At 40.7% G+C, this 14,447-nt stretch overlaps 1 protein-coding gene across 3 annotated transcripts in view; it reads right to left on the minus strand.

The window, feature by feature from the left end:
• The window catches only part of palld (palladin, cytoskeletal associated protein), a 451,471-nt gene that overhangs the window by 16,189 nt on the left and 420,835 nt on the right, over positions 1 to 14,447 (minus strand). For all 3 annotated transcript variants that reach the window (XM_039751167.1, XM_039751166.1, XM_039751168.1), the window contains 3 exons: positions 8,662 to 8,750; positions 956 to 1,088; positions 522 to 729 (listed from right to left, as the gene is read on the minus strand). In XM_039751167.1, coding sequence (XP_039607101.1) covers positions 522 to 729; positions 956 to 1,088; positions 8,662 to 8,750 — 430 coding nt within the window. The remainder of the gene's footprint in view (positions 1 to 521; positions 730 to 955; positions 1,089 to 8,661; positions 8,751 to 14,447) is intronic.

Consider the following 14,447-nt stretch of genomic DNA (forward strand, 5'->3'; position numbering starts at 1 on the left):
ATTGAAATCTTTATATGCGCCTAGATGCCTCTCTGTACTGTGAGAACATCTAAGTTAAATAATGTAATTTTCCAATATAAAAATATCAAAGCTTGCATAAAATGCATGCATTTCTTTGCTGAGAAATTTACAGTCATGGAAGACAGAGTTTACTCAGAGTAACACCTCACTCTTGGCTGCTCATCCTCCCTGAGGCATCAGCAGTAGTGGGACTAAAACTCTTGGCCTCTGGATGACGGGCAGTGTTCTCTGAAGTTCTTTGGCACAGCAGGCAAACAGTCTGTACTAGAATCTGAAGGCCCTACGCATTGCTAATATCTCAGAGAGGACAAGGATAGAGTCACCATGACTGAATTCCTGAACACAGACAGAATGCAAAAGACACAGGGAGCTTTATCTGATATCTTTTCAAAATAAGATATAGTGTAAGTCTGAAGAAACACATATATCATCTGAAAAATGTGAAGTTTTAGGAAACACCATCAAAAACCCAATTTCTATTTAATTGGTGGTTAATTTACCTGCTACGATGAGTTCCAGAGTGAATGAGTTTTGTCCAGCTCGGTTGGTTGCAATGCAGGTGTAGATTCCAGCATCCCTGGCTGTACATGGCTCAATAATAAGGGAGTGTACTCCATTTTCTCGAACTAGCATCTTGTGAGAGTTGTCAGGACTGATGGTGTGTCCATTAAGTTGCCAGATCAGATCAGGAGTTGGCAACCCATTAACCTGCCAATGCATGCAGACAGCAAAACATTTGTGTGTTTTATTGACCTTGTAAACAACGAAGGTGCAGATTATCATAACAGTTCACTTTCATTTTTTTTTCTTCACAACATGAAGGAAAATATGAAAAAGTTAAATTTTTTTTGTTTAATTTCTAAAATACATTTAGCACATACTACTGAAATTACCCTAGAAATGTAAATTGGTAAGATTAATATTATTCTGTTACCTTACAGTCCATCCTACAAAGCTTGCCCTCCTGAACAATCATGTCACCAGGAGCTTGTAGAAAATGAGGCCGGAAGTGACGCTCCTGTATGGTGTCGTTCTCATCACCACTGTCTCGGGACCGGGATCTTGGTCTACAAGACATAAAATTCTTAAAATCTGCTTGGATTTTAAATTACTTTTCCTTATACTAACTAACTAACTAAAGGACAAAGATTAATTTTTGTACTGATGGAAGACATTTTAAAGGCACTCTGCAGGTAAAATGCCATACTAAAACTCTTTTTGTAAAAACAGAAATGGAGCACCCTTAGTAACAGGTCCCAAATGTATAATCTTTTTTTAAGCCATTCATGCAACTGTGAGATTCAAAGTTTTTTGTGGAATTCTTTGTAAAATAGTTAATAATTAGGAAACTCACAAACTCCACTGTCTTCCTTTCCAACCACCCTTTGCCTCTAATCTCAGCCCTGTAGGAGTAATGGCTTTAGGTCAATTCTTATCAAAGCCATCTTTCTGGCCTGGATGACATTAGCCTCTTTCACACTTTGGGCCTGGTCATTATCAGGTTAACCCCCCACCAGAAATTAAGTTGGTTCACTCATGCATGCGTATCAGGACAAATTCCCATGTCTACTGCATTCATGCATAACAGTACTAATTTTGGTCCTGGGGTGAATTGTGCATGTTGCACAAAAAAAAAGGCACCCCTCACATTATTTTAGCTAGTGAGTAGCGGTTCTGCTGGGATCACAAGGTTACATTTGGCACCCTTCCAAAAAAAAAAAAAGACAAAATAGAAAAATGTATTAAGTAACCGAATGCTGCAATTTTGAAAACATACTTAATACTGTAGCATCTTTTACTACTCTCAAAAGTAGTGTAAAGCTGGGCTTTTCACTGAATGCACACTTACCATTGCTGGTAGAAGAAGCTTCAAATGTGAACAGCAATGAAGTGCATGAAGCACAAGTGCATCCAGTGTTAGGCCTAACATTTGCTCCTTTGTTCAGATGGAGGGTTGCATTGTTTCAGAGTTAGTTCAGGTTAAACACATTGTTAAATACAGTAAGTCATTGGTAGCATGATGCTAAAGTGATTAAAGGAGCCTCGTGCATACAGTTTCTCTCTGTGTGGAGTTTGCATGTTCTCCTTATGTCTGCGTAGATTTTCCTGCACATTCTCATGGAAGTAGAGATTAGTGAAGTCAAGTGATTCCAAATTTGCAGTGTGGGTGTGTGCGATGTATGGGACTGTTTCCTGCCTTACACATGAGGCTGCTGGGACAGACATTGGCCCCCTCATGACTTTGAAGTGGATTAAATGGGTTTAAAAATATTACATATATTAGTTTGTAACTCATGCCAAAAGAATTTTCAGGTCTTTAAGCTCGAGACTTCATTACCTGGGAGTCTCTTATTGAGTTGTTCACCCAAACTAAGGACGGCATTTCTTATGTACATCTGTTGTGACATTTTGTGTGCTTCACAAGCTTGTTTACTTCTTTCATCTTACGTAAACTGGAGAGATCATGATCCTAAAAAACATGCCAGGCCTTAAAAGGGGAATTACTAATTTCTAGGATATCATCATCTGTTCTTTTTTTTTTGTTCATGTTGTAGTAGCAAGGAAAAGACAACCTAGTGGATCTGAACAAAGAGTGACCATGTACTGAAACTGTGGAGTTGAATAAATTTGCAGCATCATTTTAATAGCCTTAAATGTAGGCATTTTCATTTTAAGCTTTATAAAACAATTATTCAGGATTTACTTAACTAAGAATGTAAGTAAAAAGTTTTAATGAAAACCGGCTACTTAGCCCATAATAGCTTGTCAATTCCTATTTACCTTAGTGTCTCCAAAACATTACTGAGTTGGGATTTGAAGGTCCCTAAGGTGCTACTTTCAACCTCACTGTTTACATATGTTTACAATTCACTATGTGAAAAACAGCATTCTTGCATTTGTGTGCAATTTATTCTTAACCAGCTTCTAGTTGTGCCCTCAAGTCTTCATGGTGAGGGTATTGTAAAACAATAGCTGGTATTACCCTTTCTTATTCTCCACCATATTTGTAAACTGTATCATCATTTCTCCTATTAGTCTCTATTTGCTTAAACTCTTTCAGTAATTTTGGAAGCTCACACTCCGCAGTTCTTGAAGAAATCTGAGAACTCTTCTTTGTAATTTACTGAATATGATTATTTGTTTCTTTAAAATAAGGGGACCAAAATTGAATGCACTTTTCAAGATATATCCTCACAACTGGATTATACATCCTCTTCTAAATCTAGAAATTTCAAATTCCAGTTTTCTTATTACTGTATTCTGTTTATGAAAACATAAGAAAACTAGTATTATACTGTTAGTGGCGAAAATGTTGTCAAAAGCTAAGGAATAAAAGACTATTTTAAGATATGCAATTCATTTTCTCCCTTTTTGAATAACAAGCTATAAATATGCAAATCGTATCACAGAGCTTTACTTCCATATATAAATACTGTGTGTGCATTTGTGTCTGTGGGTCACACACACACACACACACCAAATCAATGACAATATTAAAATCACTGACAGGTGAAGTGAGTAACATTGATTATCTTGATACGACGGCATCTGTCAAGGGGTGGGATTACATTAGGCTGCAAGTGAACAGTCAGGTCTTGAAGGTGATGTGTTGGAAGAAAATGGGCAAGTGTAAGTATCTGAGTGACTTGGGCAAGGGGCAAATTGTGATGGCCAGATGACTAGGCAAGAGTTATCCAAAACGAAAAGTCTTGTGGGGTGTTCCTAGTATTTAGTATCTACCAATAATGGTGCAAGGAACCAGTGACATGTTCGTGACTAGTCCATCTGATCCAATCCCTCAGAAGAGCTACAGTATCACAAATAGGTAAAGAATTTAATGCTGGCCACGAGAGAAAGGTGTCAGAACACACAGTGCATCAAAGTTTCCTGTGTAACCACAGCCCAGTCAGAGTGCCCATGTTGATTGATGCCTGTCCACCACCAAAAGTGCCTACAATGGGCATGTGAGCATCAGAACTGGACTGTGAAGCAATGGAAGAAGGTGGCTTGGACTGATGAATGAAGTTTTCGTTTAGATAATGTGGCTGGCTGGGGTTGTATGCGTTGTTTACTTAGGGAAGTGATGGCAGAAGGTTGCACGATGGGAAGAGGGCAAGCCAGCAGAGGCAGTCTGATGCCCTGGACAATGTTCTGGTGGAAAATTGTGGGTTCTGTGATTTATGTGGATGTTTTGACAGATACCAGAACCCTAAAGATTGTTGCAGACCATGTACACTCCTTCATGGCAACTGTGTTCCTTGATCGCAGTGGCCTCTTTCAGCAGGACATGCCCTGCCACACTGCAAAAGTTGTTGAGAAATGACTGAAAGCACACAACAAAGAGTTCAAGGTGTTTACTTGGCTGCCAAATTCCTCAGTTCTCAATCCAATCAAGCATTTGTGGAATGTGCTGGAAAAACAAGTCCAATCCATGGAAGCCCCACCTCGCAAATTGCAGGACTTCAAGGATCTGTTTCTAATGTCTTGGTGGCACTTTCAGAGGTCTTGTGTAATCCATGCCTCGACAGATGACAACTGTTTTGGTGGCATGAAGGGGACCTACACAATATTAGGCAGGTGCTTTTAATATTGAGGATTATCAGTGTGTATGTATATACATACATGCATTCTCAATTGCAATTAATCAAGCTCATGGTCATGAGGTGCTGAAGATTATTCCAGAAGCGCTGGGCACAAGGGTGCCAGTCCATTGCGGAACATGCTCCTATAATCTCTCTCTCTCACACACTCACACACACGCACGCTTATGTCGCTTGGCACCATATATTTGGGAATGTAATAGGAAAACCAGTGAAGACATGGAGAGAATGTGCAAACTCCATATGGCCAATGACTGGGCACAGCATTTGAGCCTAGAATCCCTGAGAGTGTAGTACTGCTTTATCACTCTGCTCTGCCTTGCTCAATAGATAATGGAATAAATAGATCACAAATTAAGTACATTGGAAAACAGCTGGTGAATCATTCTAGGAAGCTCGGAAAACGGCATGTGTTTTCTTTAAATTTAGAGGGTTAATACAAAATGTATATATCAAATCCTGCAACCTGTGAAGCGTCTTTTTGCACAATTGACTGGATTGATTTATGCAAAACAAATGTGCTGTCCTTGCGTCACGTCTTAAGCAGTCCCAGTTTTACAAAGCAATTTATTATGCCCAAAGATGCTGTTCAGCTCAAGTACTGTGTTGTCACAAGTGTGAAAAAAGGGGAAGAGCATCCATTCAGGCACTTCAGCAGAACACCCGACTATGGAAAGAAACTGTTTGACCACAGAAAAAGAAATATCTTGCAATCAAATAGGCAATGGAGTCACTCCATGGTTATTTGTGTGGCATCCTATTTTTTATACAGTCCAACAATGCCCTGGTTTTCAGCACATTGGTGTGGATGTGTTGTCATGTCTTCCTGAGCTTACAAATGAAAGTCACTTCATTAAAAGCTCAGGAAGCTGAAGGGAGGGTATGACTGAAAGGTCAGGTACTTTGCCTGGTGTACCATTAAGAGGTCAAGCAGTGTAACACACACGGCTCCTCACTTGACAGCCATATACTTCTGACAAGGCAACTTGTGCAAAAACATACTTTTGATACCAGAACCTTTGTGAAAAAGCTACAACATCCACTAGCTTTGTCCTGTAGCTTTTTATGCAGGACTGGAGCCTCCAGGAAAATGTAACTCATTCAAAAATTATGATGTGCCAAAAGTTTCTAGACCTCCAGGCGCTCAAGGTAAATAAAATCTTAAAGGGATGCACAATTGTATTTTGGCTTGGTCCTTTCGGTCGCGCTCACTAGGAGAACCTCTTCTTGCCAGGATTCTAAATACTAAGTAGCCTGGCTGTCTAAATGGAGTAGATGTCTGCCAGGTCTATTCCAGGTCTGCTGTGTAGCATGAACTGAGCTCCTTCTCCCTGCCCTGTTGTGAGCTTGAAATAAAATGAGAGATGGCAAGGATGCAAAAAGATGCCTGGTCTAATGTCCTTTAACTCCACTGAACCTACAGAAGAAGCACTACAGGTTTTTTGTATTTACATTAGTATGTTTGTAATCTAAACTCTTTTCCAAATACAAACAATTTAAGGATTGCAGAAGTAAAAGTAAAAGGTAAAAAGTTCATTTAAGGTGTAATGGCTCCAAAAGTCACACAGTAATTCCTAGAAGGTATTTTATAAAATGACTGAATTTAACTCCTTTTCTAAAATTTTAACCAAGAGCTCCCGTTCCCATCATTCCCTAAGGCCATTAAGAGGCATGTTCCTAGAAATGTTTTGCTATACTCTGGTGAATCTTCATCCAAATTAGCCTTTATCACCTCTTTTGCCATTGCCTTGGACAGTTAAAACCTATACCGGAACATAGGACTAAACTAAAAACTATTCATTGTTCATACATATTTCATGTAAAATGTACACAGGGCATGAACCATTTTAGAACGGTCTCTTTAGTCGTGCAGCTCTTTTTGTCAGAGGGGGTTAAATGCTGAGTTTCATGGACTGTCCTCAGAATATTCTATACTAGTCTATTGGACGTGAGCTGTGTGGTTGTAACAAGGAGATTTAATATTTAGTAAAAAAAATCTTGAGACTAATAGTTGTGGCCAATTCAGGAAACTTGCTTTTTTGGTATTTGAATATATACTATATTTGCCAGTAGCAGGGACACGGTTCAGTTAAGTGCAGTGTTTGAGCAGAAAACTGCATCCTGCTAAATGTTAGATGAGTGATGCATATGTGAGAAAGAGCACTCATAAATTAGGGTGACAAAGTTAAACGTTTAGCAAGGAGCTAATCAATCCAAATCATTCAGACAGGGTATCTACATGGGTTCTAAATGCTGTGTAATGTTATCATGTAAAACCAGGTGACTTTCTTGGCTCACTACTGCTGCTGTTTTATTTTGATAGCTCTCAAGATCCTAATTTTTTTTCTAGGCTGAAGAGAAAATCTGCCAGCAAATTGTTTTTCTAAAGCAGTACAGAGATTTATTTTAAAGCAATGCATTTAACTTGTCAAACAAAATTAGGTGAAGCAGGCAGGTTTAAATGGGCTGTACACGGGCCCTCCGCAGTGGTGGTTCTTTGCCTAATCTGCTTTGTCCATCTTCCTCTAGGCGGAAAAAGTTTTTCTCTTGATTTACAAGGTGCCTTATCTTGGGTGGTTTGTGTGAAGGTCTGTAAACCATTCATAAAACACCCAAACGTCTTTACTAATGGAATGCTTTTAGAAAGGAAACATAATCATTGGCTTCCACTCTAGACTGCATTTTTTTCAGACAAAGTACAAAACATCATCAGACTAAGGTGCTGAGTACTTATAACCCACAAGGGGTGACACAACATTGCGTGTATGCCTGCTGACGGTGTGGGTTTACCTTTCTTTTATTTAAAGAAATGGTATGGTAGACTACAGGCTTAATTCACATCTCAGTCTCCTGGTGCAGTTCTTCACTGAACTATACAACTGTGTGTCTCAAGAGATGCACATATCAACTACTCCATGATGGAGTTAACCAAGGAAAGCAGTAAACACAAAAGATTACGAAACAACTTGGCTTACCACTCAGAGGGAAGTGTTGAGGAAATTCTATACAGCTCACCAGGCCCAATGGGGCAACAATGTTCCCGTTTTAAATGGATTCATTGATAAGAGCATACAGGTTACATAAAACCAGTCTTCGTGTTTGTAATATTTTATAATTCTGCAAGGATTTTATCATATTATTATTTTGTAGTTTATTCTGAGATGGATTAGAGTTATTTTAACAAAAACAATTTCCATTTACTGATGGTATGTACTTTGGTGTGTCATTATTACTATGCCCTTGTGGTGGACTGGCACCTCACCCACACCAGGGCTGGTTTGGGCCTTGCACCCATCATTTCTAAGACAGGCTATGGCCACCTCCCGGAAATCCTGAATTGGATTAGAAAATATGGCTGTGACTGCTGTTGTCAACAACAGGGCTATAAAAAATCAAAAAGAAACACTTTGCCCCTTTTTCATGATCGAGTTTTCATGATCATGTTGCTCATTTTTGCTTTAATATTTTTAAACGTTCCCCCTCTTACCCATTGTAATGGCACCTACTGGCATGTCCTTCCTGACTGTGATATTCTGAAGAAAGGCCTACAGTTTTACTTGTCAGTTTTATTCTTACTCATCTTGCTTTATGAAATTTTGTCAGGAAACACTTCTTATTATGTTGTAATGTCCAATTATAGCAGAACTAAATGTCATTCTTGACTGAAGATGACAGCAACCTTTTTTATTTATATCCACAGATTATGTACAGAAGTGGAGTTTCAAACATATTTTGTCCTCGATTTAAAGAAAGGTAAACACCGGCCTAGTACTAGGGCTGCAGGAGCCCTTATAGATGCCCTTCTCATGGCTGGTATTTCTGCTTCACATAACACAAGAGGACAAAGAACTGGAAGGTGATGACTGCTTGTCAAAAGGCAAATAAGCCAAGTACACAAGTTTCTGGCATTTGTACTAAATGTCTAGGAAAGACTAACAGCAGTACGTAAAATAAAACATTTTACTTAATTCTGCGAGAGAGCTTAGGCTCAGTCCTTGATACTGACGTGAATTTCTAAACCAGTAACTTTCATTTCTACCTTCTGATGTGTCCAGGGGGTGACCGTGGTGAACGCCCTCTCTGATTCACAGCCTGTACCATCATCCTTCCAGTGCAGCTGGTCCTGCCCTGCATGAGGAGAGAATTTTCAAAAATACAATGAGTTAGTATAAAAGAGCTATGTCTAAATAGCTAAAAAGCAAAATCCAGTGATCTCGACTTTGGTGGTGCTCCTCTTTGCTGTGACCAGGTGGAAGCATATTTTAAAAAGACTGACTGAATGGATTGATTTAATGCTTTAGAAATGTTTTTGGCAATCTTTATACCTTTATTGGACTTTCTTTGACCATCGAGCAGCTTATTTCACATATACCAGTTTGTTTTTCGGATGGGTTGTTTTTTTTATGGTTTACAGCTTCTAGGATTTCTTAAGCTAAATAGCTGGCAACTACACTGTATACACGAATATTTTGAGGATTTTACAGTTCTAACCAACATACAAATAATTGAAATCAAAAACTGGAGGCCATTAAACTTATCTCTGCTGCTAAATTCTTACAGTTTATTACATGATTCACACTCTTTCTTTTTTTAAAGCTAGAGGTGCCATTTAGCCAAAGTGATCCTTAATTCTGGTAAAACAAACAAAGTTTTCATCTACTCTGAGAAATGTGAAGCCTTCATCAGCAAACAGCGACCAACTGTATTTATGCAGTCTCCATCTCATCCCAACGGGAACAAAAGCCAATTGCCTGTCATGTGCTGGCTTGTCAGGAGATTTGCAGAGGATGTGTGCACTTCCTCTGTAGGCGGCACAAAAGTGCAAGCGCTGCAAAGCTATAAGCCTAGAAATGTTTCTTTGTCTTTTGTTTTCGGCCTAGGGTTGAGGTAGCTAATCACTAACACCCAATACCCCCCCACTACTCGTTTGTTGTCGCCTGCTGAATGGGAGCCCGACCAGAAGAATGATGTTTGATTTATCAGTGGTGAATATATGAGACTTGGAACAGAAACATGTATGATTCTGAAATATGGTCAATGTCACATTAAGGAAACGATACAAAAACACTGGAATAACACAGAGCATAAATTGAGCCTAATGTACTTGTAGCATTGGTGGGGATATAGTTTACTTTGCTTTGTAATCATTTCATCATGTCTTGTGATACACTGTAACTATTTCTCAATTCCCTTTTCTTCATAGTATTCTGTGGCCGAGATTTGCAATTCTCACACTTTAATCAAGTTGTTTTCATACACTTTATAAGGGATGTGAGACATTAGCATCAAAACAGACTTTATATGATCTCAACATTATAACTCATTGTAGGATGCTGATGGAAAGGATAGAGCTGGGTAGCTAGATTTTTTCTACGTGTGACTACCATTTTGCTAATGAAAGCATAATGATCTCTGGAAGTTCTACATATCTAAGTTTTAGTTTTTAGATGCATACAGTAGGTATATGTAATGAGCTTACATAGCACTTTTTTTAGCATTTTTACTTGTGCTGTGCCATTTTATCTACAGCCCATAGTGTACCAATGAAATGCTATATATTTCATTGTAAGGCTAGTGCTGTACCACTGGCACAAGTTTCTTCTTCACTGTGGTGATCTCGAGAGCCTGGTTAAAGTGAGCAATAGGATACGCCATTTCTTCAACCCTGTTGGTCTTATAGCCCCAAATCTGTCCTTAAACTAAAATTTAAGAAATATTATCAGTTCATTGAAATTGTTTCTGTTATGCGCCAGAGCCTATGACAGAAGATGCTGTCTCCAGCCACAGGATCATTTTGAGAGTTAATTAACATTTTAAAGATATGTTAAGCAGGATTCTGTTGTTGGAACAAGAACTGTTGGCGTGTCAAAAATGCTGCATTCAGCTATGTGAGGAAAACAAGTCTGAGAAAAAGAAAAGTAAACAATTGCTAGGTATGGTGATCTTGTAAGTTGCACTGGATAAAGATATTGGCCAAATATGAAAAACATGCAATGTGAGAATTCTTCAATCTGTCTTAAGTTTGGGCTTTATGGAAAGGCCATGAGGGTGGCACCAATTGACTGCTCTTATCGGCTGGTAGGCTTAAAAACAATTCTAGAAAGCATTGTGCCCTTGTGCCCAGGCCATTAAAGTATGTTTCAAGAACTGGTTGAGAAAATGACCTCAGGTATATAGTACACTCTCTACTAGAGCACACATTTTTGTTGTGGGAAACCACAAGGCAGTGACTTACTTAGCACATCAGAAAGGCGATCAGACAAAGAGAGGAAGTCAGGTAAGAGAAGTGTGGGAGTTGGTGGGGTAGTTGCTGCTGCTTTTTCATGAACACGTGGAACCAGGACAGCTGTAAAGATACACTTGGAGGGGCCTGACAGGTTTTTATTATTTCAGTGTGCCTGCTCGTAAATAAGTGCTTTTCAAAATTGGAAGACAAAGCCTTTTTTTCCATGTGGAGGGAAGGTACTGTACATTGGCTTCTATACAGGGGCTGACAAAGTTCACAAAAAGTTGTCAGAACTTTGTGTTGAGTAATGTGTGGTGACATGTGTCAACGTGCTAATTCTCACGTCCAAGGCAAACAAAAAGCTTGAACTGCAGATGGGCTACAGCATTTGGCTTTTTTAATATAAATGAGTGCAAAAACATTTAGAGCTGTTGCTGCTACTTGAATCTTTAATCAGGGTAGTTTTGCTGCTTTTCACAAATTGATCAGCCATTGAGTTTTCATCCAAAACATGACAATGCTCTGCCATTCCCTTTTGGCTGTTTTTCAACAATGCTGTCACCCTAACATTCTAAAAGATGTAATGCCTGTACCTGGGCAAAGATTCAAAAATATGTCCAGTATTGGAAGTTTGGATTCACCAAAATTGCTGCTCATAAAGACTGCCTTAAAACTGACAGCACAATTTAGTGGGCAATTAATCAATACAAGATTTACCGGATATTTTAGTAATTTTAGCATCATTTCTAAAATAAATATTATTAGCACGTATGGAGAGTAGTAAGAAACAGAGGAATATCTGTAAGACATGCATCAAACCTACCATATAACAACACTGAATAAAACAATTAAAATTACACTGATAGAAGAAAACTGCTTTCCAATGGACTCTCGTGCTGAGCATTTTTACAATCAAAGTGAAACAATTTTAAGTGGGATCTGAATGCTATTTTAACACGTTCAGCACAAAAGCTATTGGGGCAATGATAGGGACACAGAGACATACATCTGTATGTTCATCCATTGTAGTTCTGAGGGAGGAGGTAGAAATAGTGACTGAATATAAATACTTATTAACTTAGCTAGATAACAATCTTAACTGGAATACTTACACAAAAAAAAAATATTCTCTAAATGCAACCAGCACTTATTTCTCCTCTATAAACTCAAACTATTTAAAGTGAACAAGGACCTCATATTGTCCTTTTATCGCAGTCTGATCCAGTCTGTGATCACTTTCAGTTTCATTGCCTGGTTTAATAGTCTGACAAACCAAAACTCAAAAAAGCTCCAGCAGATTATGAAGTATGCAGCTGAAGTTATTGGGGCTGATGTAGATGATTTGACTAGTGTGTGTCAGAGGGCAATGTTAAACTGGAAATCATCTCAACTGATGACAGACATCCATTACGTGTAGAACTAAACTTCAGTAAATCATGAAGGATAGTCGCTTTGAAAACCCACACAAATCGCTCCAGAAACTCCTTTCTTTCTAGTGCCATACGACTTTTCAGTAAGAAATATCAGAGATAATGATAAAGGTTTTGATATATATCCTGTAACCTCTTTTTTTGGTATAAATATATATTATCTAACTGCCTTACCTTAACCTTTCTTGTTTCTATTTGTCTATTTTATTTAATTCTGTCTGTTATTAGATGCAACTGAGAAGGCAAATTTCATGTTTTCTTGTGTAAAAACATGACTAAATAAATAAACATAAACATACGGTATTGATGGATCATATTAATACTGCTAAATCTTAAATAAAGACACCTGAATCCTTATGTGATTTATGTAAATGTTTTTGTTATAAAAATATATATTTTTCAGTCCTTGAGCCGTCACCTTATCGTGGTGGAGGGGTTTGCGTGTCCCAGTGATCCTAGGAGCTATGTTGTCCGGGCTTTATGCCCCTGGTAGGGTCACCCAAGGCAAACTGGTCCTAGGTGAGGGATGAGACAAAGAGCGGTTCAACAAACCTCCGATGAAGAATAAAAACTGTGGACGACGTTTTCCCTTGCCCGGACGCGGGTCACCAGGGCCCCCCTCTGGAGCCAGGCCTGGAGGTGGGGCTCGATGGCGAGCACCTGGTGGCCGGGCCTGCACCCATGGGGCTCGGCGGGCACAGCCCGAAGAGGTAACGTGGGTCCTCCTTCCCATGGGCTCACCACTTATGGGAGGGGCCAAGGAGGTTGAGTGCAGTGTGAGTTGGGTGGTGGCCGGAGGCGGGGACCTTGGCGGTCTGATCCTCGGCTACAGAAACTGGCTCTTGGGACGAGGAATGTCACCTCTCTGAAGGGGAAGAAGCCTGAGCTAGTGCGCGAGGTCGAGAGGTTCCGGCTAGATATTGTCGGACTCACCTCGAAGCACAGCTTGGACTCTGGAACCAATCTCCTTGAGAGGGGCTGGACTCTCTACCACTCTGGAGTTGCCCCCGGTGAGGCGCCGAGCAGGTGTGGGCATACTTATTGCCCCCGACTTGGAGCCTGTGCGTTGGGGTTTACCCCGGTGGACGAGAGGGTGGCCTCCTTCCGCCTTCGGGTGGGGGAATGGTCCTGACTGTTGTTTGTGTGTATGCGCCGAACAGCAGTTTGGAGTATCCACCCTTTTTGGAGTCTCTGGAGGGAGTGCTAGAGGGCATACCTTCTGGGGATTCCCTCGTTTTGCTGGGAGACTTCAATGCCACGTGGGCAATGACAGTGAGACCTGGAAGGGCGTGATTGGGAGGAATGGCCCCCCCGATCTGAACCTGAGAGGTGTTTTGTTATTGGACTTCTGTGCTCACCACGGATTGTCCATAACGAACACCATGTTCAAGCATAAGGGTGTTCATATGTGCACTTGGCACCAGGACACCCTAGGCCTCAGTTCGATGATCGACTTTGTGGTTGTGTCGTCGGACTTGCGGCAATATGTCTTGGACACTCGGGTGAAGAGAGGGGCGGAGCTGTCAACTGATTACCACCTGGTGGTGAGTTGGCTTCGATGGTGGGGGAAGATGCGGTCAGACCTGGTAGGCCCAAGCTTGTTGTGAGGGTCTGCTGGGAACGGCTGGCAGAGTCCCCTGTCAGAAGTAGCTTCAACTCCCACCTTCAGCAGAACTTCGACCACGTCCCGAGGGAGGTGGGGGACATTGAGTCCGAATGGGCCATGTTCTGTGCCTCTATTGTTGTGGTGGCTGACGGGAGCTGTGGCGTAAGGTGGTGGTGCCTGTCGCGGCGGCAATCCCAAACCCGTTGGTGGACACTGGCGGTGAGGGATGCCGTCAAGCTGAAGAAGGAGTCCTATAGGACCTTTTTGTCCTGTGGGTCTCTGGAGGCAGCTGATAGGTACCGGCAGGCCAAGCGGAATGCGGCTTTGGTTGTTGCTGAGGCAAAACCGGAGGGTGTGCTCCAACTATAGAGGGATCACACTCCTCAGCCTCCCTGGAAAAGTCTATTCGGGGGTTCTGGAGAGGAGGGTCCATCGGATAGTCGAACCTTGGATTCAGGAGGAACAGTGTGGTTTACGTCCTGGTCGCGGAACAGTGGACCAGATCTACACCCTTAGCAGGATCCTGGAGGGTGCATGGGAGTTTGCCCAACCAGTCTACATGT

The sequence above is a fragment of the Polypterus senegalus genome, chromosome 4 (assembly GCF_016835505.1).
Source record: "Polypterus senegalus isolate Bchr_013 chromosome 4, ASM1683550v1, whole genome shotgun sequence".
NCBI classification, from domain to species: Eukaryota; Metazoa; Chordata; class Cladistia; order Polypteriformes; family Polypteridae; genus Polypterus; species Polypterus senegalus.